Here is a 23,061-nt window from a genome sequence, read left to right as displayed (position 1 = left end):
CTCTTAATTTTTGTCAGAGCTGTGTATATATATATATATATATATATATATATATATATATATATATATATATATTAGCTGTAGTACCCGGGCATTGCCCGGGATAGTAACTGTCTCTCTCCCAGTCTCTGTCTGTGTGTCGCTGTCTGTCTGTCTCTCTGTCTCTTTCCTTGTCTGTCTATGTCTCTGTCTGTCTGTTTCTATCTCTCTGTCTGTATTTGTATCAGTCTATTTGTCTCCATATCTGTGTCTGTCTGTTTCTTGCTATCTCTGTATCTGACTCTATGTGTGTGTCTTTTTGTCTCTTTCTTTCCCCGTCTGTCTCTTTCCAGGGCTGTCTCTTTCCAAGCCTGTCTCTTTCCATGTCTGTCTATTTCCATGTCTGTCTCTTTGTCTGTCTGTCTCTTTCCAGGTATGTCTCTTTGCCCGTCTGTCTCTTTGACCATCTGTCTCTTTGCCCGTCTGTCTCTTTGCCCGTCTGTCTCTTTGCCCGTCTGTCTCTTTCCAGGGCTGTTTCTTTCCATGGCTGTCTCTTTGCCCGGCTGTCTCTTTCCAGGGCTGTCTCTTTCCAGGCCTGTCTCTTTCCATGTCTGTCTCTTTGCCCGTCTGTCTCTTTACCCGTCTGTCTCTTTGCCCGTCTGTCTCTTTGCGCGTCTGTCTCTTTGCGCGTCTGTCTCTTTGCGCGTCTGTCTCTTTGTGCATCTGTCTCTTTCCAGGTCTGTCTCTTTGCCCGGATGTCTCTTTGGTCGTCTGACTCTTTGTGCGTCTGTCTCTTTCCGCGTCTGTCTCTTTCCAGGTCTGTCTCTTTCCAGGTCTGTCTCTTTCCAGGGCGGTCTGCCTCTTTCCAGGTCTGTCTCTTTGCTCGTCTGTCTCTTTGTTCATCTGTCTCTTTGCCTGTCTATCTGTTTCCAGCTCTGTCTCTTTCCAGGGCTGTCTCTTTCCATGGCTGTCTCTTTCCATGGCTGTCTCTTTCCAGGGCTGTCTCTTTCCAGGGCTGTCTCTTTCCAGGGCTGTCTCTTTCCAGGTCTGTCTCTTTCCCTGTCTGTTTCTGTCTGTGTCTGTCTTTTTTTGTCTGTCTCTATCCGTCTCCCCACCGACATCATATTCCCTCACACATAAGCTTCTTATACTAACAGTTTATTTTGTACCTATAGCAACCACTGACAGTTGCTATTAATAGCCTGTAGCTCCCACCTCCATTTTGGTTAATGGAGGAAGGATTTTTTGAGAGTAACTGTAAAGCGTGGGGTTAAATTTTCCCGTCCAAACATAGTCTATGACATTCCCTGAGTCACATAGAGTGTCTGTGCAAAATTTCGTGATTGTAAATGTGATGGAGCGAATTCCTTTAGCGGGGACACACACACACACACACACACTTACACACACACACACACACACACACACACACACACACACGCACATACATACACTCAGCTTTATATATTTTATATATATATATATATATATATATATAAAAGTATACATATATATGTAAGGATGCAACCGGCAAGGTGGCAGATGGCCGGTATGTGTTACAGAGGTGGAAATCCTCTGCGATCTGAACCTGGAATGTTTCTCTGGAACTTGTAGTTCCATGAGGATTGTTGTACACATTCAGGGCTGGGTTCATGGGATGGTCCGAAGTGATGGGCGGGACTGACCATCCACATACCTCCCATACGTAGGTGTGTCTCAGGGGATTTAATGGAGTTGGCGTTTATCACATGATCTCCGTGTGCTGGTGGGAGCCATCTTGGTTGGAGCACATGAGCAGGAGATCCTGTGCATACAGAGCTAGTGAGGGCTCTGAAATGTCAGGGAGAAGCAGAATCCACTGAGGCTTTGAGGAATTGGAACGTGTCCATGGGCCAGGATGGTGAGCCCAGTGTGAGAGTCTCCCTGGCCTGGATGGAGACAGACTGACAGCCTGCAAACCTACTGGCAGGTAACACCCCAGAAAGGGGGGACTTTACTGGCTGATGCCAGAGAATGAACTGTATGAAATCGGCAGTTTAAACAGACAGTGAGACGTTGTCCTGCGGGAGAGTGGCTGTGGCCCATTACACTGCGTGGTTTATGAGGATGTGAATAAATCACCGAGATTGTTTGTGACAAAGTGCTCGTGTGTGCCTTGATCCCGCTGCAAGACGTGTGCCCCAAAACGTTCAGGGCCCAGGTCGTCACAATATATATATATATATATATATATATATATATATATATATATATATATATATACACTGTGTGTATATATATATATATATATATATATATATATATATATATATATACATACATATAATATATATATATATATACTGTATATATATTCACAAAATCAAAAGGCAGCACTCCATTTTTCTTCAGGTTTGTCTTTCCTTGATGGGCCATTAAAGAAAGACAAACCTGAAGAAAAATGGAGTGCTGCCTTCTTATTTTGTGAATATATTGAATGGATGGTAGGACGCTGTTTGTGAAGGATTTTTGCCCCCCATTATATTATCTCTTGGTGCTGCTCTGAAAAATTTATATTATATATACTACAGTTCAAAAGTTTAGATATTTCCTTATTTTTGAAAGAAAAGCATATCTTGATAAATTAAGCTAACATTAAATAAAACAGAAATACACTTTATACATTGCTAATGTGGTAAATGACTATTTTAGCTGCAAATGTCTGGTTTTGAATGCAATATCTACATAGGTGTATAGAGGCCCATTTCCAACAACCATCATTCTAGAGTTCTAATGGTACATTGTGTTTCCTAACTGTGTTAGAAGGCTAATGGATGTCTTAGAAATCCCTTGAAAACCCTTGTGCAAGTATGTTAGCACAGCTGAAAACAGTTTTGCTGATTAGAGAAGCTATAAAACTGACCTTCCTTTGAGCTAGTTCAGAATCTGGAGCATTACATTTGTTGGTTCCATTAAACTCTCAAAATGGCCAGAAAAAGAGAATTTCATGTGAAAATAGACAGTTTATTCTTGTTATTAGCATGAAGAATATTCCATGTGAGAAATTGCCAAGAAACTAAAGATTTCCTACAATGGTGTGTGTACTACTCCCTTCAGAGGAGAGCACAAACAGGCTCTAACCAGAGTAGAAAGAGAAGTGTGAGGCCGCGCTGTACAACTGAGCTACAAGACAAGTGCATTAGAGTCTCTAGTTTGAGAAATCGACGCCTCACAGGTCCTCAACTGGCAGCTTCTTTAAATAGTACCCACAAAACGCCAGTGTCAACGTCTAAAGTGAGGAGGCAACTCCGGGATGCCGGCCTTCAGGGAAGAGTGGCAAAGAAAAAGCCATATCTGAGGCTGGCTAATAAAAGGAAAAGATTAATATGGGAAAAAGAACACAGACATTGGTCAGAGGAAGATTGGAAAGAAGTGTTATGGACAGACAAATCGAAGTTTGAGGTGTTTGGATCACACAGAAGAACATTTTGTGAGACGCAGAATAACTGAAAAGATGCTGGAAGAGTGCCTGACGCCATCTGTCAAGCATGGTGGAGGTAATGTGATGGTCTGGGGTTGCTTTGGTGCTGGTAAAGTGGGAGATTTGTACAAGGTACCGTATTTTTCGGACCATAAGACGCACTTTTTTTCCTCCAAATTTTGGAGGAAAGTGGGGGGTGCGTCTTATGGTCTGAATAGTTTATTATATGTGGCTTATATGGGGCTTGAGGGGCAAAGGGGCGGCACTGAGAGCAGACACCGCGTTATTTACGGTAGTTCCTGCTCTGTAATAGCCGGCACACATGGTCTCTCCGCAGCCGCCGGCATCCAGCAGCTGCTGGGGAGATGTCTACTTGCTATTACAGAGCAGGATCAGCGCTGGCGGCGGGAGCAGGAGCGGTGCTGGCGGCGGGAGCAGGAGCGGTGCTGGCGGCGGGAGCGGTGGTGCTGGCGGCGGGAGCGGGAGCGGTGCTGGCGGCGTCTAGGTTATCATCACCACTCTGGTGATGAAATGACTGCCGCTGCACGTTACCTGCGCTCAGTACGGTGGACAGTCTCCTCCTCCAGGACAGCACAGCCCTCCCTCCTCCCCACTGGCCCCGCCTCTTCATCACTGTTATCGTACTTCCTGGTTTCTGATGCGGCGACAGGGCCAGGCTTAATGTACATCATTATCATAGCTGGAGTCTGCTCCGGTAAGAGGTTAACCGTTACAGTACAATAAAGTATAAGTACACCCTCCCCCTAATAAAGTACCGTACATTATAGTAAAAATCACAGTACTGTGCTGAACTAGAACTCCAAGCATGCCATACAGGACATGCTTAGAGTTATAGTTCTGCTTATAGGCAAGAAGATATTGTAATAATAAACCACTTGACATGAATAGAACCCCCATAACAGTGTCAGTAGCAGATCCCCATAACAGCGTCAGCAGCAGATCCCCCATAACAGCGTCAGCAGCAGATCCCCCATAACAGCGTCAGCAGCAGATCCCCCATAACAGCGTCAGCAGCAGATCCCCCCATAACAGTATCATTCAGATAGTAGTGATGAGGAGTTCTTGGGATTTCCCTGATAATTAGAGGAATTTCTGGACTTAAAGCTCAAAGTCAGAAATAATGATTGGCAATGCTGCTGTTGAGTTGTTTACAGTTACATTAGTGAAATATTACAGTGTTATTTAGGTTAATAAATATTTAGGCTATGTGCACACGTTGCTTTTTTTTCAGCACGGAAAAAAACGCACCCTCTGGCAGAGGGGAGAATTGTAAACAATGCTTTTTGAGAAAAACGCATCGAAAACGCATGCGTTTTTCAGGCGTTTTTCATGCATTTTTCATGCGTTTTTTTAGGTGCGTTTTTTAAGACTTGTCAGTGTTAATAAAGATGGTTGAACACAGACCTTTGGAAAAAAAAACCTGTGATGTAATTTCCTTCTCCACATTCTGTTTGGATAAATGGGAGGGCTTGGAATGGAAGGAGCACCATTTGAATTTTGGAAAAGTTGAAATAAACTTCGCGCACCATGTCACATTAGCAGGGCCCTTTGGGTACCTATACGTCAGAAAACCCCCACAAGTGACCCCATTTTGGAATCTGCACCCCTCAAGGATTTTATTCAGGAGTATATTAAGCATTTTGAATCCACAGCTACTTCACCCAAAATGTTGCTGTAGCAACAATATTCTCACTTTTAGGCTATGTGGCCGTGATCCAGCGACACGGCGTCTAGTACACAGTGTCAGCCTTCCTGCAGAGATGTGAGTGTTGTCCACGGGAGAACGCAGCTGCCCACGCCCACGATTTGGGTTCAGGCTGCTGTGGACTTTAGCTCTATTCTACCTGCAGAGAGCACTCTCGTCTCCACAGCATAAATTGACATGCTGAGGCTCGGGAAGCCACGCCACCGGTCAGTTTATGCTGCAGAGAAAAGAAGCACAGTGGGCATGGGATCTCCAAAAATCCTTCCACTGTGCTTCTACTGCAAAACGCAGCGTTATGGACGCAGGGAAAACACTCAGCGCCCAAACCACTGCAAAACCTGATTGTGGGCACACAGCCAAAAAAGCGTCAATGGATGAATGGATGGCAAATATATATAACGTCCCACCCCCGCCTGCATATTCTAAGCTGGCACCTTTAGTACCTTTCATGTGGCACTAAAGGGTGCCTAGCTTAGTATTTATCCAAAAAAAAAAAGTGAAAAAAATGGCGTGGGGTTCCCCCTATTTTTGATAGCCAGTCAGGGTAAAGCAGACAGCTGTAGCCTGCAAACCACAGCTGGCAGCTTCATCTTGTCTGGTGATCAATTTGGAGGGCTCCCCAGGCTTTTTTTTTTTATTTATAAATAAAGAATTAAAGAAAAAATAACGTGGGGTCCCCCCAAATTAGATCACCAGCCAAGGTGAAGCTGACAGCTGGGGTCTGGTATTCTCAGGGTGGGAAGAGCCATGGTTATTGGACTCTTCCCAGCCTAAAAATAGCAGGCCACAGCCGCCCCAGAAGTGGCGCATCCATTAGATGCGCCAATCCTGGTGCTTCGCCCCAACTCATCCCGCGCCCTGGTGCGTTTGCAAACGGGGTAATAAATGGGGTTGATACCAGATGTGTAATGTCACCTGGCATCAAGCCCAGCAATTAGTGATGTCACGGCGTCTATCAGATACCAGACATAACTAATTGACAGTAAACAAAAGCAAAAAAAAATGACAAAAAATTTTTTATTAGAAAAAACACTCCCCAAATCATTCCCTCGTTCACCAATTTAATCAAAGAATTTGAAAAAAATGGGTCCGCAGAAATCCATTTGGACGTCCCACGTCGGCTCTGGACCTTCTAGAATATGGGGGCACGTTCAGGGAACGTATCCCCCATTTTCTAGGAGGGCAGACCCTCCATTTGAGGAGAGTGGGTGCCAAAAATCTGCACCCACTCTCCCCGGGTCACAGCTGCAGAGTGCCGAGCAGCCAGCACAGCTCTCTGAACACAGTGCTGGCTGTCAGCTGCTCTGCTCATATGACCGCACTGACCGGCGTCTGCTGTGAAGGAGGAGGGGGCCGTGGGGGATCAGCGCTGCGACCGGACAGGTAAGGGGGAATACCGGGGGGAATAGGGGGTGACCTGGCAGGGCCCGGGGGGCATTTTTCTGTTGCATGTCTCAAGGCACATGCGACAGAAATCATAGGAGTAGGTTGCGGCCGGTGCGCTGCTGTGCGCGCGGCCATGTTGGATTTTCGGGAGGGGGGTCGGGGGTCGGGGCGGGCACTTTGGAGACACCGGGGGCTTTCCTGGACTTTGCCAGGAAGTGAGGTCAACAGGAAACCTCTTGACCTCACTTCCAGGTAAATGCCTGTGTTCTGGCATGCCGACAAAGCCTGCGGACCGCAACAAAAAAGCAGCTTACTGCGATGTAGCTGCGTTCTGACCCGCATCATTGATTTCAATGGGGGAGAGAACGCAGCCACACCGCACAAATGAAGTGACATGCTGCTTTTCTTTCCGCACAGATTTTTGGCATCCAAAACGCTGCGTTTAGAAACGCAGCGTGTACACTGATTTTTCGGCTTTCTCATACACTTTGCTGGGAAAGCTGAACGCATGCAATTTGCCACTGAAACGCTGCGGTTCTAAACGCAGCATTTTCGCGGTAAAAAACGCAACGTGTGCACACAGCCTTATACCACATTTTTTTTTGCTTCAAAATTTTTTTTTCCTATTTTACACTTCTAAAACCTGGGTGCGTCTTATAGTCCGAAAAATACGGTAAAAGGGATTTTGAATAAGGAAGGTATCACTCCATTTTGCAGCACCATGCCATACCCTGTGGACAGCGCTTGATTGGAGCCAATTTCATCCTACAACAGGACAATGACCCAAAGCACACCTCCAAATTATGCATGAACTATTTAGGGAAGAAGACGGCAGCTGGTATTCATCTGTAATGGAGTGGCCAGCCCAGTCACCAGATCTCAACCCTATTGAGCTGATGTGGGAGCAGCTTGACCGTATGGTACGCAAAAAGTGCCCATCAAGACAACCCAACTTGGGGGGGGGGGGGGGGGAGGGGACATAAGGTGAAATATCTGCAGATTACCTCTGCAAATTAACAGCTAGAATGCCAAAGGTCTGCAAAGATGGAATTGCTGCAAAGGAGCATTCTGTGCCAAAAGCAAAGTGTGAAGAGAAAATTATTATTTCAAGTAAAAATCATTATTTCCAACCTCGTCAATGTCTGGACGATATTCTCTATTCATTATGCAACTCATTTGATAAATAAAAGTATGATTTCGCATGAAAAAGACAAAATTGACTTTTGAACTGTAGTGTATGTGTATATATATATATATATATATATATATATATATATATATATATATATATATATATAAAAATAGAGGGCTCTCAACATACTTAGAATGCGCATAACAAGGTACCCATGGATGGCATCCGAGTGCTGTCCACTTTTTCTTTTATAATATGGACCCACAGGTTTGCATTGATTTTCTATTTGCAATTTGGTCAGGCAAAATGCACAGACATGTGAAGAACACCACAGAATGTGCAGCAAGTATTGTCTAGCTGTGAATAACACGGATAACACTGATGAGACTGTCTATCTTTCCTTCACACTCTCTTTCACTGTTTTTTTTTCTCACTCTTTATCTGTGTAGTTCTTTATCTTTCTCTTTTCATTCTGTCTCTCTTTTTTTCTCTCTATTCTTCTCTTTCATTCTTTCTTTGTCTTTTTCTATCGCTCTATTTTTCTCTCTCTATTTCTCTTTCTTTCTCACTCTCTTTTTCTTTCTCTCTCTATTTTACTCTTTCTCTTATTTCTCTTTCTCTCCCTCTAGTTTGCTCTATCTATTATTCACCATTTCTCTCTCGCTCTCTTTCCATGCTGTTGGACTTCACAATGAGACATTTTACCCCATAGACCTGTTACCTAATGAACCAAAGGAGATTATTAAACCCTTTAGTATGTTATCAAAGGGCTCTCTTTGCTCCTTAAATGCCAAAACATGCTTCCTTACCTCCTCTGTGCGGCTGCATTGCCCTACATGTCTGTCTCTTGATTACTTTTATGACCTCTGATTGTATGTACTGGTTACCTACAACCCCAACCAAAAGATGAAAAAAGGAGGCAGTGGGAGATCCTGGAGGAGCGATGCTGTGAGTATCTTGGTGTTGGGTCTCTTTTTTTGTGTGGGGGTGGATGGTTTGCTTTTTTTAATTTAAGAATATTTGGCTAGATTTTAAAAATTGAAAAGGGTGGATTACACTTTAATTTCTTGTCGTCTTTGTTTTCTAGATGATGAGACTAATATGTTTCTCCAGCTGCTTTATCACTATGACCACTATGCAGTAAGGATGACATATGAATATTTTCAGGACGATTTGCATCACATTGTGGAGAATTTGAGAACTAACTCCCTCTTGGATGAACTACATTCCCGAGGTATCCTTGATGTTGAGGTAAGAGCATTTATTTTCATGGTTACTTATAAGTTTTATATACTTGTGATATACTGTTATTATGGCTTTAGTTATATGGCCAGAGAGAAAACCAACCAGAAAGTGAACCTCTCTTCAGGTTTTCCCAATATAAAGTAAAACCACCAACTTTAACTGGTCTAGTACTACAGACCTTCAACCTGTATATAAGCTCCAACTCCTTGTTTTTTACAAGTCTTCTGTGTCATATGCTAATCAGTACGGTCTTGTATGATGGGCGTCGGTGATCAGGGGTCTTTTGTACTCTTGTTATATGACAGCAAGCCTCAAAAAAGCACAAAATCCATGCCTTCTAGAATGAGAGTTACGGACCATCCTGGTCAGGTACAGCTTGTTACTCTGGGATGGTGTTTAGGCTTTTTGTAATAAAAATTGTGTCAACTAAATTCCACTTGACCCCCATTAGCCACCAATGCTGAACTTGAGTGACATGCTGTCTGTCTTGGCAATTGACATTAGTCTCTGAACCAGCCCCCTTCATACACAGCACTCATTTGCCAACACTCGAAACGCTTGCCTGTGTCCAATACACCAAACCAGGGGTAGAGGACCAGGACCAATGGAAAAACTGGCATTTTGCTAAAGTATGAAATATGCATGAAGTATATTTTTGTTATGTGGACCACGGCTCTAAGAACTATTTAATGTTAACTGAGCCTCTTGTATAAAAATAATAATCAGAATTACAACTGGACCTCTTTGCAATGACAAATAAAATGAAAAACCATTTTCTCTGAAGAACTTGCAAATATGTACAATTTTTCTTGTTTTCTAGAAATACCAAAGTCTGGAAAATGATAGAAAGACCTTGGCTCGGACTTTACTGCAGGATATTTTTAATGAAGGAAGAGAAGCTGTGATCGGATTGTGGGTCAGTCTCTTTGTGTTACAGAAGAGTCATCCCTTTCCCAGTCTCTACGCTGTACTCGATGAGCTCCATCATGGAGGTAATGCTGTGTATGGGATCTAGAACAAATCTTCTTTTACATGTAAGACGTCGTGTGTTATAGACATGGCTCCATGACAGGGTCACCTAAGTTATGCCTAGCTTATCCAACAACTTGAGTACAGAACGTCTACAAGTCCTTGTGGCCATACTTCCCTTAATTTGTGTGCAATTTTTTAGGAAGACACAAAGGCCCCATTTCATCAAACAATTTGCACCAGAAATCCTGTAAAACCTGTAAATGTGTAACATTTTTGCTAAGTGATCTTTCTAAAATGAGGCAGAAGCACCTGGCCCCAAGAAATCATCATAATATTGGCATAAATTAGGACGGTAATGTACTCCGATCAGTGGCTAGAGTACACTTCTGACGATGGAGCACGGCACCTGAAAGGTGTGTGTAGAGCGCTGCCACACCCCAGGCCCTTGGGATACTCGGTTCCGGGTGGTGGATAATGGGGATCACCGTCACAGGTGGCCGTGCCCGGTTCCGTTACCTGGGGGGCGCTCGGTAACAGGGTTATTTTATATGTGTCAGGACCGGGAGGACTGGTGGACCCAGGAGGTGGATCCTCTGGACCGAGCACCCCACCAGGGGCAGAGTACACGGCAGCCGGAGCACTGGCGTGGCCGGAACGGGAACCGTGTCCCACAGGGGACGGGAACCGTGTCCCACAGGGGACGGGAAGAACACAGTCACTGGGGTCTCGGGGGTTCCAGGGCACTGGCGTGGCCGAGTAGAAAAGACAAGCAAGAGTCCAGGTAACGGGACACAGCATAAGGGGACCTGAGCACCTAGCTTTCAAAACTAAGTTTCAAGACACGTTGATCAGGCCCCGCCCACATGGGAAGGCAAGTCTTATATACCCAGCACATCCCCATGTCATTTCCTGCTTCAGGTGTGCTGGGCCTATAAGACCAGGAGAGTGGGCGCTGCCTGTTCCTATACAGAGGCATTAGTCAGAGTCAGACTCCTGAGACCAGGAGCAGAACACAGGAGAGCACGAGCGGGGGCGGTAGCCATGACCGGTGGACACGTGGACAGGATCAGTGGTCACGGAGCGGTGCCGGGATGGTGCGACCGGGTCAGTGGGTAAGGAGCGGTGCTGAGGCATCGGGAGCGTGACAGTATGTCACTTGTGACGCCACTGGCGGGTTGCGGTAATATGATGTCCCGCCGCTGCTGTGGTTTTAGGGACAGATGGTATAGCAGCAAGTGTGTTCGCACCCTCCACCAGTAGGGGCTTAAGTCCCATGTAGGTGTGCTGCGCCTTGTGGTGCGCCAGTAATAAACACGACACAGTTCTTGCAGATTAACTGGTAATTTACTCACTGGATGTTACAAGTGCAGTTTGGTACGGCTGGTCAACCGACTTTCCTTTGTCCCGGTGCTGACGTGAGTCCCAGTTGAGCCCTCCGTGCACATGCAGAGCTGATGGTCCCCTTGCCTGAAGCTGTTGGTGACCTGCGGCGCTCCGCTCCTTTGTCTTTCCGGGCCCAGTATGACAGGCCTCACGGTCCCTTGTGGGGTAGGCTACTTCTCTGTGCCCCCTTCTGGGTCCTATATATGAGGCTGTGTCCCTGAGCCTATGAGTGGTGTGGTACCCTGGAAGTCACCACACACGGCTGGATCAGCATACCGCTTGGAGCTGTTGTCTACTCTGGGGTCCAGTACCCCCTCGTGCGTAGTGCCTGGGATCTGTCTACCCTCAGGCTACTACCTCCTAGTCGCTTTTTGGGGGTCTCCTCACAATCCTCACACCCCTCTCACTCTCTGGCTCCTTTCAACTGTCACTCCTTCAACTGTTGTTTTTTCCTCTCTGCCAACTCTGCCTAGCAACACCTGTTGCTTCCCACAAGCCACACCCCTTTCCCAGGCTAACATCTAAGGGATTGGTTCTCACATCTGACCACTGTTAACCCTCCACATGCTGCGCCCTTGTCTCAGGGAATGTGCCACTACCTGTGTATGAGGTGTGGGTTGTCAGCAGAGGGTGTTCCAGAAAGCCTTAGGATCCTGCAGATCACTGGGGTAACATATCCCAGGGTGCTGCATTCCCCCTTGGTTAAGACCAACACATCTGCGGGCTGCAAAACAAGAAAATCTGCAAAATATATATTATTTTTAAAACAGCAATAAATAACAAATATACCTTTGTAACAGGTTAGTACTCCGTACACTTTTCTTCCCACCACCCACAGTCTCTGAGGCCAATATCCGGTGGACCTCTCCGAACGTCCTGGTGACTGTTCCCTGTGGGGACTGTCCTTGGGAGCACATCACCGGTTATGATGGTGATGGGGGTCTCAGCTTGCTCCGCTGCAGACCCTCCCTGCGACTTCCGACTCTTCTTTTAGGGTGTTGGGAACAAAAGTTCAGTTCCTGGGTAATCCCAATGAAAAGCACCACGTGTGCAACAATATACAAATGTTTTATGCTACGTGAGTCCTGTGGCTTAGGTCCATAAAAACAAAGGATAGGGAAAAACCTGGATTCTTCCCAAAGGGAGGCACAGTTCTTAAACAAACATTACGAACAGTTGTTAGTGACCCAAAAGTCCATACAGGTCAGTCTCTGTAGGGTCAACATGCTTAATATACATTATTTACATTTTACATACAGTTAATATGTATTTAATGACCATCTTTAGTAGTCCCACTCTCCTAGTCTGGATGGATGATGACCAATGTTGCTTCTGTTTGACCTACGCAACTCTGGTGTGTCAATGTTGTCTGTGTTTTGTACTACACCTGGTACGGTAGGTTGACTTGGTAAGTATCTACGTGTTCTTACCCTTACTGTAGGATTGACAAGGTCAGTGTTTGCAGAAGGTTCTGGTTCAACTTCCCCTGAGATTTCTTCTGGTTCTTGTACTGGTACAAGTTCTTCTTGTCTTAGTACAGGTTCTTCTGGTACTTGTGGAAAGGTGATACAAGGTATGACTATGGCTCCATTGTATTGCGGCCAATCTTCTGGGAAATCTCTTAATACAGTATGGATAATTTTCTTCTTTGGCTCAGGTTGAGGTATATTTACAATTCTTTCTGTACTTTCTTTTGGTGCTAACTGTTCTGGGCATGTCTTTAAATGGTCTCTAGAAACAGCTGTTGATGTTTTTCCTTCATCTTTGCTAATAATACAGACTTTTTTGTTGTCAAAGTTAGATGTTTGGACAATGTAAGGTTCTTCTTCCCATTGATCATCAAGTTTGTGAAGTCTTCTTTTTCTTTTTAGTACCCTTTCTCCAGGTGTCAATGGTACAGCTTTTGCGTTTTTGTTGTAATCTCTTTCTTGTTTTTCCCTACTTTGGTCTAAATTCCTTTCAACACATTCTTGAACCTTCTTGTATTGAGCTTGACGAGCTGTATTTCAATCACTTTGTGGATGGTCTTCAGGGTTTAGGACTCCCATGTATAATAGGTGCTTCACACATAGCGAGATCGCTACCGAAATCGCTGCTACGGCACGGTTTTGGTGACGCAACAGTGACCTCATTAGCGATCTCGCTGTGTGTGACACTGAGCAGCGATCTGGCCCCTGCTGCGAGATCGCTGCTCGTTACACACAGCCCTGGTTCGTTTTCTTCAAAGGCGCTCTCCCGCTGTGACACACAGATCGCTGTGTGTGACAGCGAGAGAGCGACGAAATGAAGCGAGCAGGGAGCAGGAGCCGGCATCTGGCAGCTGTGGTAAGCTGTAACCAGGGTAAACATCGGGTAACCAAGGTGGTTACCCGATATTTACCTTAGTTACCAGCCTCCGCAGCTCTCACGCTGCCTGTGCTGCCGGCTCCGGCTCTCTGCACATGTAGCTGCTGTACACATCGGGTTAATTAACCCGATGTGTACTGTAGCTAGGAGAGCAAGGAGCCAGCGCTAAGCAGTGTGCGCGGCTCCCTGCTCTCTGCACATGTAGCTGCAGTACACATCGGGTTAATTAACCCGATGTGTACTGTAGCTAGGAGAGCAAGGAGCCAGCGCTAAGCAGTGTGCGCGGCTCCCTGCTCTCTGCACATGTAGCGATGTTATGATCGCTGCTGCGTCGCTGTGTTTGACAGCCAAGCAGCGATCATAACAGCGACTTACCAGGTCGCTGTTACGTCACAGAAAATGGTGACGTAACAGCGACGTCGTTGTCGCTGTCGCTATGTGTGAAGCACCCCTAAGTCGACGGGTAATCTTCCTGGTCTTGCTCGCATAAGATAAGCTGGGGTGAAGTTTGTAGATCCTACGGGGATGTTGTTATACATATCCACTAGGTCAGTCAATTTTTGTGGCCATTTGTGCCTATCTTCCAGTGGTAGGGTCTTTAGCATATCAATGACGATCTGATTGATTTTCTCACACATTCCATTTCCTTGAGGGTGATAGGATGTTGTACGAATCTTTTTACAACCATACATATTACAGAGCTCTTGAAAAACTTCTGCTTCAAACGCTGGTCCTTGATCTGCAATTACTTGCTCTGGATAACCATGAGGTCTGCAAAAGTAGGCTTGAAACGCTTTTGCTGCTGTTTGTGCTGTTAGGTCCTTGACTGGAACTACTACAAGGAAGCTTGAATAGTGGTCTACAATGGTAAGGGCATAAGTATAACCTTTGGTACTCGGTGTTAACTTCACATAGACTAAGGTGACTAGTTCTAGAGGTTGCTTGGTAACAATAGGCTGCAGTGGTGCTCTTTGACTATCTCTGTCTTTTCTTCTTAAAGCACATGGACCACAATTTCTACACAAGTTTTCGATAGAAGATCTCATTCCAACCCAGTAGAATGTTTCACGGAGTAATATCTCAAGTTTCTTCCAACCGAAGTGTCCGGCGTCGTTGTTGTACTCTTCTAACACTATTGGGACGTCTCTTTTTGGTATTATCACTTGCCACCTCATCTCGTGAGTTTTTGGATTGATGAATCGTCTACAGAATGTTCCCCGGTGGATAAACAACTTATTTCTGTTCTTCCACAGATGTTGGGCTTCTTGTGGAGCCTCTGGTGCAAGACGAGAATCGGTTTGGCTTAATAGTCTCTTGATTAAGCTGACAGCGGGATCACTGTCCTGTGTCTCTTTCCAACTAAAATGTGATAAGGGTTTCAAGGTTGCCTCTTTTGGTCTAGAACCAGTTTGTTGACATCGGCATGTTCTTTTGCGATGGAAGGCAGGTAACTCTATCTCTTCTAGCTCATCTATGTCTTCTCCCTCTTCTTGCAAATGGGGCATTCTTGACAGTGCATCTGCATTTGTGTTGCTACGTCCAGCTCTGTATTTGATGGTAAAGTCATAGTTGGATAACCGAGCTGCCCAGCATTGTTCTAATGCCCCCAACTTTGCTGTGTCTAGATGGGTAAGAGGATTGTTGTCAGTGAAGACTGTGAACTTAGTGGCTGCTAGATAGTGCTTGAATCTCTCAGTGATAGCCCAGACCATGGCCAGGAACTCCAACTTGAAAGAGCTTTAATTTTTGCGGATTTCTCTCAGTAGGCCGAAGCTTCCTGCTAGCGTAGGAAATTACTCGCTCTCTCCCATTCTGGACCTGTGACGACAACACTGCTCCTAATCCCACGTTGCTGGCGTCTGTGTACAGCACAAAGGGTAAGTTGTCTGGATAAGCAAGAATTTCTTCCCCCGTCAGAGCCCACTTCATTTGTTTGAAGGAACTTTCTTCTTTTTCGCCCCATTCGAATGGAGGATCAGACTTCTTGCCTTTCTTGGGTTGACCAACCAGGAGGTCTTGCAAGGGGGCAGCCATCTTGGTGTAACCTTTGATGAAACTTCGGTAGTATCCTACCAGGCCCAGGAACTGACGTACCTCTTTGATAGTAGTTGGTCTTGGCCAGGTCTTGATGACTGTTATCTTGTCTGCATCTTCCGCGACTCCATCAGCACTGACTACGTGTCCCAGATACTGAACCGTGGTTTTAAGGAGATGGCACTTGGATGGTTTCAGCTTCATGCCGTACTTGGATAGTGCTTCAAACACCGCTGCCAGATGTTCCAGATGGTCTTCGTAGGACTTGGAGAACACAATGATGTCATCTAAATAGAGTAGTACAGTTTAAAAGTTCAGATGCCCCAGACAACAGTCCATCAGGCGCTGGAAGGTTCCAGGTGTGTTACAGAGTCCAAACGGCATACTGTTGAACTCGCACAGGCCCATCGGGGTGGCAAACGCAGTCTTCTCCCGGTCTTCCTCTGCTACAGAGACCTGCTAATACCCACTAGTAAGGTGTAAGGTGGAAAAGTAGTTAGCAGTCTTGAGTGCAGCTAGTGGCTCTTCTGTGCGAGGTAATGGGTAACCATCCATATGTGTAATGCGATTTATCTGCCTGTAATCTACACACATCCGCATGGTGCCATCTTTTTTTCTCACTAAGATTAGTGGAGCTGCCAAAGAGCTACAACTATTTCGGATAACCCCAGCCTCCTTCATGTCATGTAGCATTTCTTTGGCTCTCTGATAGTGTTTTGGTGGAACAGGTCTGTATCGCTCTCTGATGGGAGAATGGTTCCCAGTGGATATATGGTGGTGTACCCCTTTAATTATCCCAAAATACAATGGATGCTTACTGAAGACTGGTTCATATTCATGCACAACCCGGTATACTCCTTGCTTCTGGTAAGAAGGCGTGGAGTCGGTACCAACATGGAGTTTCTGGCACCAGTTTGCTATTTGCTCATCTGCCAGGTCTGTTGGGGCAAGTGGTTCTGCTGCTTGCATGGCATTTTCAGTGACGGTAAACAATTTACCAATGGTAGCGTACCTGGGCAATTTGGCTTCCTCGTCCACAATTTAATATACGTACAGGAACTCTCCCTTTGTGTACATTGACTACCACCCTGGCTGTCAGGATTGTGGACCAGTCCCCTGAGTACACGGGCTCTACCACTGCCTGGTAATCTCGCCCTCTAGGACCTATGGATGCCCGACACCACACCATCATTTCACTTCTTGGAGGTAACACAATGGGGTTAGAATCCATTACCCGCACACTACCCAGTTCTCCACCAGACTGGTTTACCTGTTGTTTTGTTTTAGCAAGAGGGCTTTAATCTCTTTTTGCAGGACCCTCTGCTGCCTGGCATCGGCAGTCTTGGCGATCTGTTGGAGCAAGAACAATACTTCTCCCAAACAATTTTCGATGACATTGGTACCTAGGATCACATGGGGATTTCTATCATTTGCATCAGTTTTAACAACAATCAATCCCTGACCCCTAAGCTCCACCCTCCCCACCTTTATGGTTACTTCTTTAAATCCTATCTGCTCTACCGGTTACCCGTTTACAGCATATATGGTGAGGCTTGGATCAGGTCGGATGAGTTCTTCATCACACCAGAATCAGCAGTACAGCTCATAGGGAATGGTTACCTGTGAACCGGTGTCCAACAATGCAGAAGTGGGGATCCCGTCCAAGGTAATGGACGGAATCGGACGTCCTCCCACATACCGGTCACGCCATTCCATTGGGCCTTGTCGACTTACACCTGAGGATTGGCCCTTGGCCCCAGGGGTTGCATATTTAAAGGACACCTTCTTGCAAGATGGCCTGTTTTACCGCAATGCCGGCAGATGGGTTGTCCTGAAGAACAATAGCGATCGGTGGGTCTTCCTCGCAGTGGGGTTCCTCATCCACGGGACGTCCTCAGGGTAGTCAGCAAGCAGGATACGGTCTGGTGGCTTGGGCTCTGGACCAAGCTGCATGACTTTAACGATCTTTGCTACGTCCTCGCTGAGTCGCTGCACTTGGGAACGCAGGTCCTCTAGTGCACTAGGGGGCGCAACCTGCCCGTTGGCCTTTGCTGGAGTAGAGGAGGCAGGTTCCACTTCCAAGGAAGGGACACTGGCAGGTAGCATCGTCAGTGTAGAGTCTGAGGTTGCCGGGGGCTGCAACGCCTTGATAGCCCGGTCTCCGCATCAGCATGTTCAAGGAACCATAGGCGCAATTGCTTGCGGTCCTCTGATGACAACAGGCCCTGTAGGAACTGCTCCGTTAGCATCCGGTTTTCCTCTCTGGCACTGAGAGGATTGACATGTTTTAATGTCCTTATTGCTGCTTGGAGTCTCAGGGCATAGTCCCTGATGTTATTCTGCGGTTTCTGCCTGCAGTTGTAGAACTCCATCCGCAGTTTCAATTTGTCAAAGATGGTGGTTACTGACTCGCGTTCAGCGTCTGACCAAGTTTCTTCTTCTAGCTCCGCTGCCCCTTTAAACTGACCCAGTATAATGGATGCCCTTTGCTTGCCGGTTAAGGGATACATGTCTATTGAAGTAGTTATTTTCTTTTTGAACCCGGCTAAGGTATCCGATTCGCCATTGTACTGGGGCATCCAGGTCGTGCCTGGGAGGTAGGGTAGCATGAGCGGCATGATCGGTGCCACCGCCGCAGCGTCTGCGCTCCGACTCGGTCCGGCAGCGTCTCCGTTCTCTTGCGCTTCCATTTTAGTCCCCCTTGGTTAATTTCAGCAACCTTCTCTATGGGGATCCCAAGTGGCTGAGGAGCTCCTGAAGTCAGGCTACTGCACGGTGTTTGGCTTCTCTGCAGATTCCCTGTGGAGGGGCGGAGCTAGGTTTTCCTGCACACTTTTTCAAACTTTGCGCTCTTTTACAGAAATAGCGACAAAAGCCTATATACAATTTTAAACGGTTTAAAGGCCGCTTTACACACTGTGATATCGGTACCGATATCGCCAGCGTGCGTACCCGCCCCCATCAGTTGTGCGACACGGGCAAATCTCTGCCCGTGTCGCACAACATCGCCCGGACCCGTCACACAGACTTACCTTCCCTGCAACGTCGCTGTGACCGGCGAACCGCCTCCCTTTCTAAGGGGGTGGTTCGTTCAGCGTCACAGCGACGTCACAGCAGCGTCACTCAACCGCCGCCCAATAGAAGCGGAGGGGCGGAGATGAGCTGGACGAACATCCCGCCCACTTCCTTCCTTCCGCATTGTGGCCAGGAGGCAGGTAAGGAGAGCTTCCTCGTTCCTGCGGTGTCACACGGAGCGATGTGTGCTGCCGCAGGAACGAGGAACAACTTCGTTACTGCTGCAGTAACGATATTTGAGAATGGACCCCATGTCACCGATGAGTGATTTTGCACGTTTTTGCGACGATGCAAAATCGCTAATAGGTGTCACACGCAATGGCATTGCTAAAGTGACCGGATGTGCATCACAAATTCAGTGACCCCAACGAGATCACTTGAGCGATGTCGTAGCATGTAAAGCCCGCTTTAGGCACACTGCACCCAGGGTTGCTGGGCCTAGTTTGTATCCTGTTCGTGACGCCAATTTGTAGAGCGCTACCACACCCCAGGCCCTTGGGATATTCGGTTCCGGGTGGTGGATAATGGGGATCACCGTCACAGGTGGCCGTGCCCGGTTCCGTTACCTAGGGGGCGCTTGGTAACAGGGTTATTTTGTATGTCACTTGTGACGCCACTGGCGGGTTGCGATAATAAGATGTCCCGCCGCTGCTGTGGTTTTAGGGACAGATGGTATAGCAGCAAGTGTGTTCGCACCCTCCGCCAGTAGGGGCTTAAGTCCCATGTAGGTGTGCTGCGCCTTGTGGTGCGCCAGTAATAAACACGACACAGTTCTTGCAGATTAACTGGTAATTTACTCACTGGATGTTGCAAGTGCAGTTTGGTATAGCTGGTCAACCGACTTTCCTTTGTCCCGGTGCTGACGTGAGTCCCAGTTGAGCCCTCCGTGCACATGCAGAGCTGATGGTCCCCTTGCCTGAAGCTGTTGGTGACCTGCGGCGCTCCGCTCCTTTGTCTTTCCGGGCCCAGTATGACAGGCCTCGCGGTCCCTTGTGGGGTAGGCTACTTCTCTGTGTCCTATATATGAGGCTGTGTCCCTGAGCCTATGGGTGGTGTGGTACCCTGGAAGTCACCACACACGGCTGGATCAGCATACCGCTTGGAGCTGTTGTCTACTCTGGGCTCGTACGTAGTGCCTGGGATCTGTCTACCCTCAGGTTACTACCTCCTAGTCGCTTTTTGGGGGTCTCCTCACAATCCTCACACCCATACCTCCCAACCGATTTTAGAGGTGTGTCCCGCCCTCCCGCGGCTCACAGCTGATGTCCCGGCTCCTCCCCTCAGTGCAGTGAATAAATTAAATTAAATTATCATCGGCTCTGGATTTTCGGGGCGGCCAGGACTCGAACCCGTGTAACTGTGAGTTCATTGTTTCAAAAGCAGCAGCTCTACCACTGAGCTACTGCTTGTATTGAAAACCATAGGAAGATTTTGTTATCTTGACCTCTGTACTGCAGGTGAGACACCAGAAGCAGATTATTCAGCTGCAAAGATGGATGGAGGGATGGATGAATGGAGGGATAGAGGGAGGGATGAATGGATGATAGTGGGATGGATGGATGATAGAGGGATGGATGATAGAGGGATATATAGATAAATGACAGATAATAGATAGATACATACGTGATAGATAGTTAGATAGAATCATAGATAGATAGCTAGAATCATAGATAGATGGATAGATATAGATAGATAGAGGGATAGATAGATAGAATCCTAGATAGATAGAATCCTAGATAGATAGATAAAATCCTAGATAGATAGATAGATAGATAGATAAATAGATAGAATCCTAGATAGATAGAATCCTAGATAGATAGATAGATAGATAGATAGATAGATAGATAGATAGAATCCTAGATAGATAGATAGATAGAATCCTAGATAGATAGATAGATAGATAGAATCCTAGATAGATAGAATCCTAGATAGATAGAATCCTAGATAGATAGATAGATAGATAGATAGAATCCTAGATAGATAGATAGATAGATAGATATAATCCTAGATAGATAGATAGATAGAATCCTAGATAGATAGAATCCTAGATAGATAGAATCCTAGATAGATAGATAGAATCCTAGATAGATAGATAGAATCCTAAATAGATAGATAGAATCCTAGATAGATAGATAGATAGATAGATAGAATCCTAAATAGATAGATAGAATCCTAAATAGATAGATAGATAGATAGATAGAATCCTAGATAGATAGATAGATAGATAGATAGATAGAATCCTAGATAGATAGATAGAATCCTAGATAGATAGAATCCTAGATAGATAGATAGATAGATGGAATCCTAGATAGATAGAATCCTAGATAGATAGAATCCTAGATAGATAGATAGAATCCTAGATAGATAGATAGATAGATAGAATCATAGATAGATAGAATCCTAGATAGATAAATAGAATCCTAAATAGATAGATAGAATCCTAGATAGATAGATAGAATCCTAGATAGATAGATAGATAGATAGAATCCTAGATAGATAGAATCCTAGATAGATAGAATCCTAGATAGATAGAATCCTAGATAGATAGATAGAATCCTAGATAGATAGAATCCTAGATAGATAGATAGATAGATAGATATAATCCTAGATAGATAGATAGATAGAATCCTAGATAGATAGAATCCTAGATAGATAGAATCCTAGATAGATAGATAGAATCCTAGATAGATAGATAGAATCCTAAATAGATAGATAGAATCCTAGATAGATAGATAGATAGATAGATAGAATCCTAAATAGATAGATAGAATCCTAAATAGATAGATAGATAGATAGATAGAATCCTAGATAGATAGATAGATAGATAGATAGATAGAATCCTAGATAGATAGATAGAATCCTAGATAGATAGAATCCTAGATAGATAGATAGATAGATGGAATCCTAGATAGATAGAATCCTAGATAGATAGAATCCTAGATAGATAGATAGAATCCTAGATAGATAGATAGATAGATAGAATCATAGATAGATAGAATCCTAGATAGATAAATAGAATCCTAAATAGATAGATAGAATCCTAGATAGATAGATAGAATCCTAGATAGATAGATAGATAGATAGAATCCTAGATAGATAGAATCCTAGATAGATAGAATCCTAGATAGATAGAATCCTAGATAGATAGATAGAATCCTAGATAGATATAATCCTAGATAGATAGATAGAATCCTAGATAGATAGAATCCTAGATAGATAGATAGAATCCTAGATAGATAGAATCCTAGATAGATAGATAGATAGATAGAATCCTAGATAGATAGAATCCTAGATAGATAGATAGATAGAATCCTAGATAGATAGATAGAATCCTAGATAGATAGAATCCTAGATAGATAGATTGATAGATAGAATCCTAGATAAATAGATAGATAGATAGATAGATAGAATCCTAGATAGATAGATAGATTGATAGATAGAATCCTAGATAGATAGAATCCTAGATAGATAGATAGATAGATAGATAGATAGAATCCTAGATAGATAGAATCCTAGATAGATAGATAGATAGATAGATAGATAGATAGATAGAATCCTAAATAGATAGATAGAATCCTAGATAGATAGATAGAATCCTAGATAGATAGATAGATAGATAGAATCCTAGATAGATAGAATCCTAGATAGATAGATAGATGGAATCCTAGATAGATAGAATCCTAGATAGATAGATAGAATCCTAGATAGATAGAATCCTAGATAGATAGATACATAGATAGATAGAATCATAGATAGATAGAATCCTAGATAGATAAATAGAATCCTAAATAGATAGATAGAATCCTAGATAGATAGATAGATAGATAGAATCCTAGATAGATAGATAGATAGAATCCTAGATAGATAGATAGAATCCTAGATAGATAGATAGATGGAATCCTAGATAGATAGAATCCTAGATAGATAGATAGAATCCTAGATAGATAGATAGATAGATAGATAGATAGAATCATAGATAGATAGAATCCTAGATAGATAGAATCATAGATAGATATAGATAGAATCCTAGATAGATAGATAGATAGAATCCTAGATAGATAGATAGATAGATAGATAGAATCCTAGATAGATAGAATCCTAGATAGATAGATAGATGGAATCCTAGATAGATAGATAGATAGATAGATAGATAGAATCATAGATAGATAGAATCCTAGATAGATAGAATCATAGATAGATATAGATAGAATCCTAGATAGATAGATAGATAGCTAGAATCCTAGATAGATAGATAGATAGATAGAATCCTAGATAGATAGAATCCTAGATAGATAGATAGCTAGAATCCTAGATAGATAGATA

General features: G+C 44.7%; 1 protein-coding gene across 1 annotated transcript in view; it reads left to right on the top strand.

Moving 5' to 3' along the window:
• LOC142257982 (NACHT, LRR and PYD domains-containing protein 3-like) overlaps positions 1–23,061 on the top strand; it is a 125,378-nt gene that overhangs the window by 26,437 nt on the left and 75,880 nt on the right. Inside the window, exons 3-4 of the mRNA XM_075330326.1 lie at positions 8,771–8,934; positions 9,749–9,920. Coding sequence (XP_075186441.1) covers positions 8,771–8,934; positions 9,749–9,920 — 336 coding nt within the window. The remainder of the gene's footprint in view (positions 1–8,770; positions 8,935–9,748; positions 9,921–23,061) is intronic.

Source organism: Anomaloglossus baeobatrachus, chromosome 12 (genome assembly GCF_048569485.1).
Source record: "Anomaloglossus baeobatrachus isolate aAnoBae1 chromosome 12, aAnoBae1.hap1, whole genome shotgun sequence".
NCBI lineage: Eukaryota > Metazoa > Chordata > Amphibia > Anura > Aromobatidae > Anomaloglossus > Anomaloglossus baeobatrachus.
The sequence above is the reverse complement of the archived record's forward strand: the minus strand, read 5'-3'. Positions and strand labels throughout refer to the sequence as shown.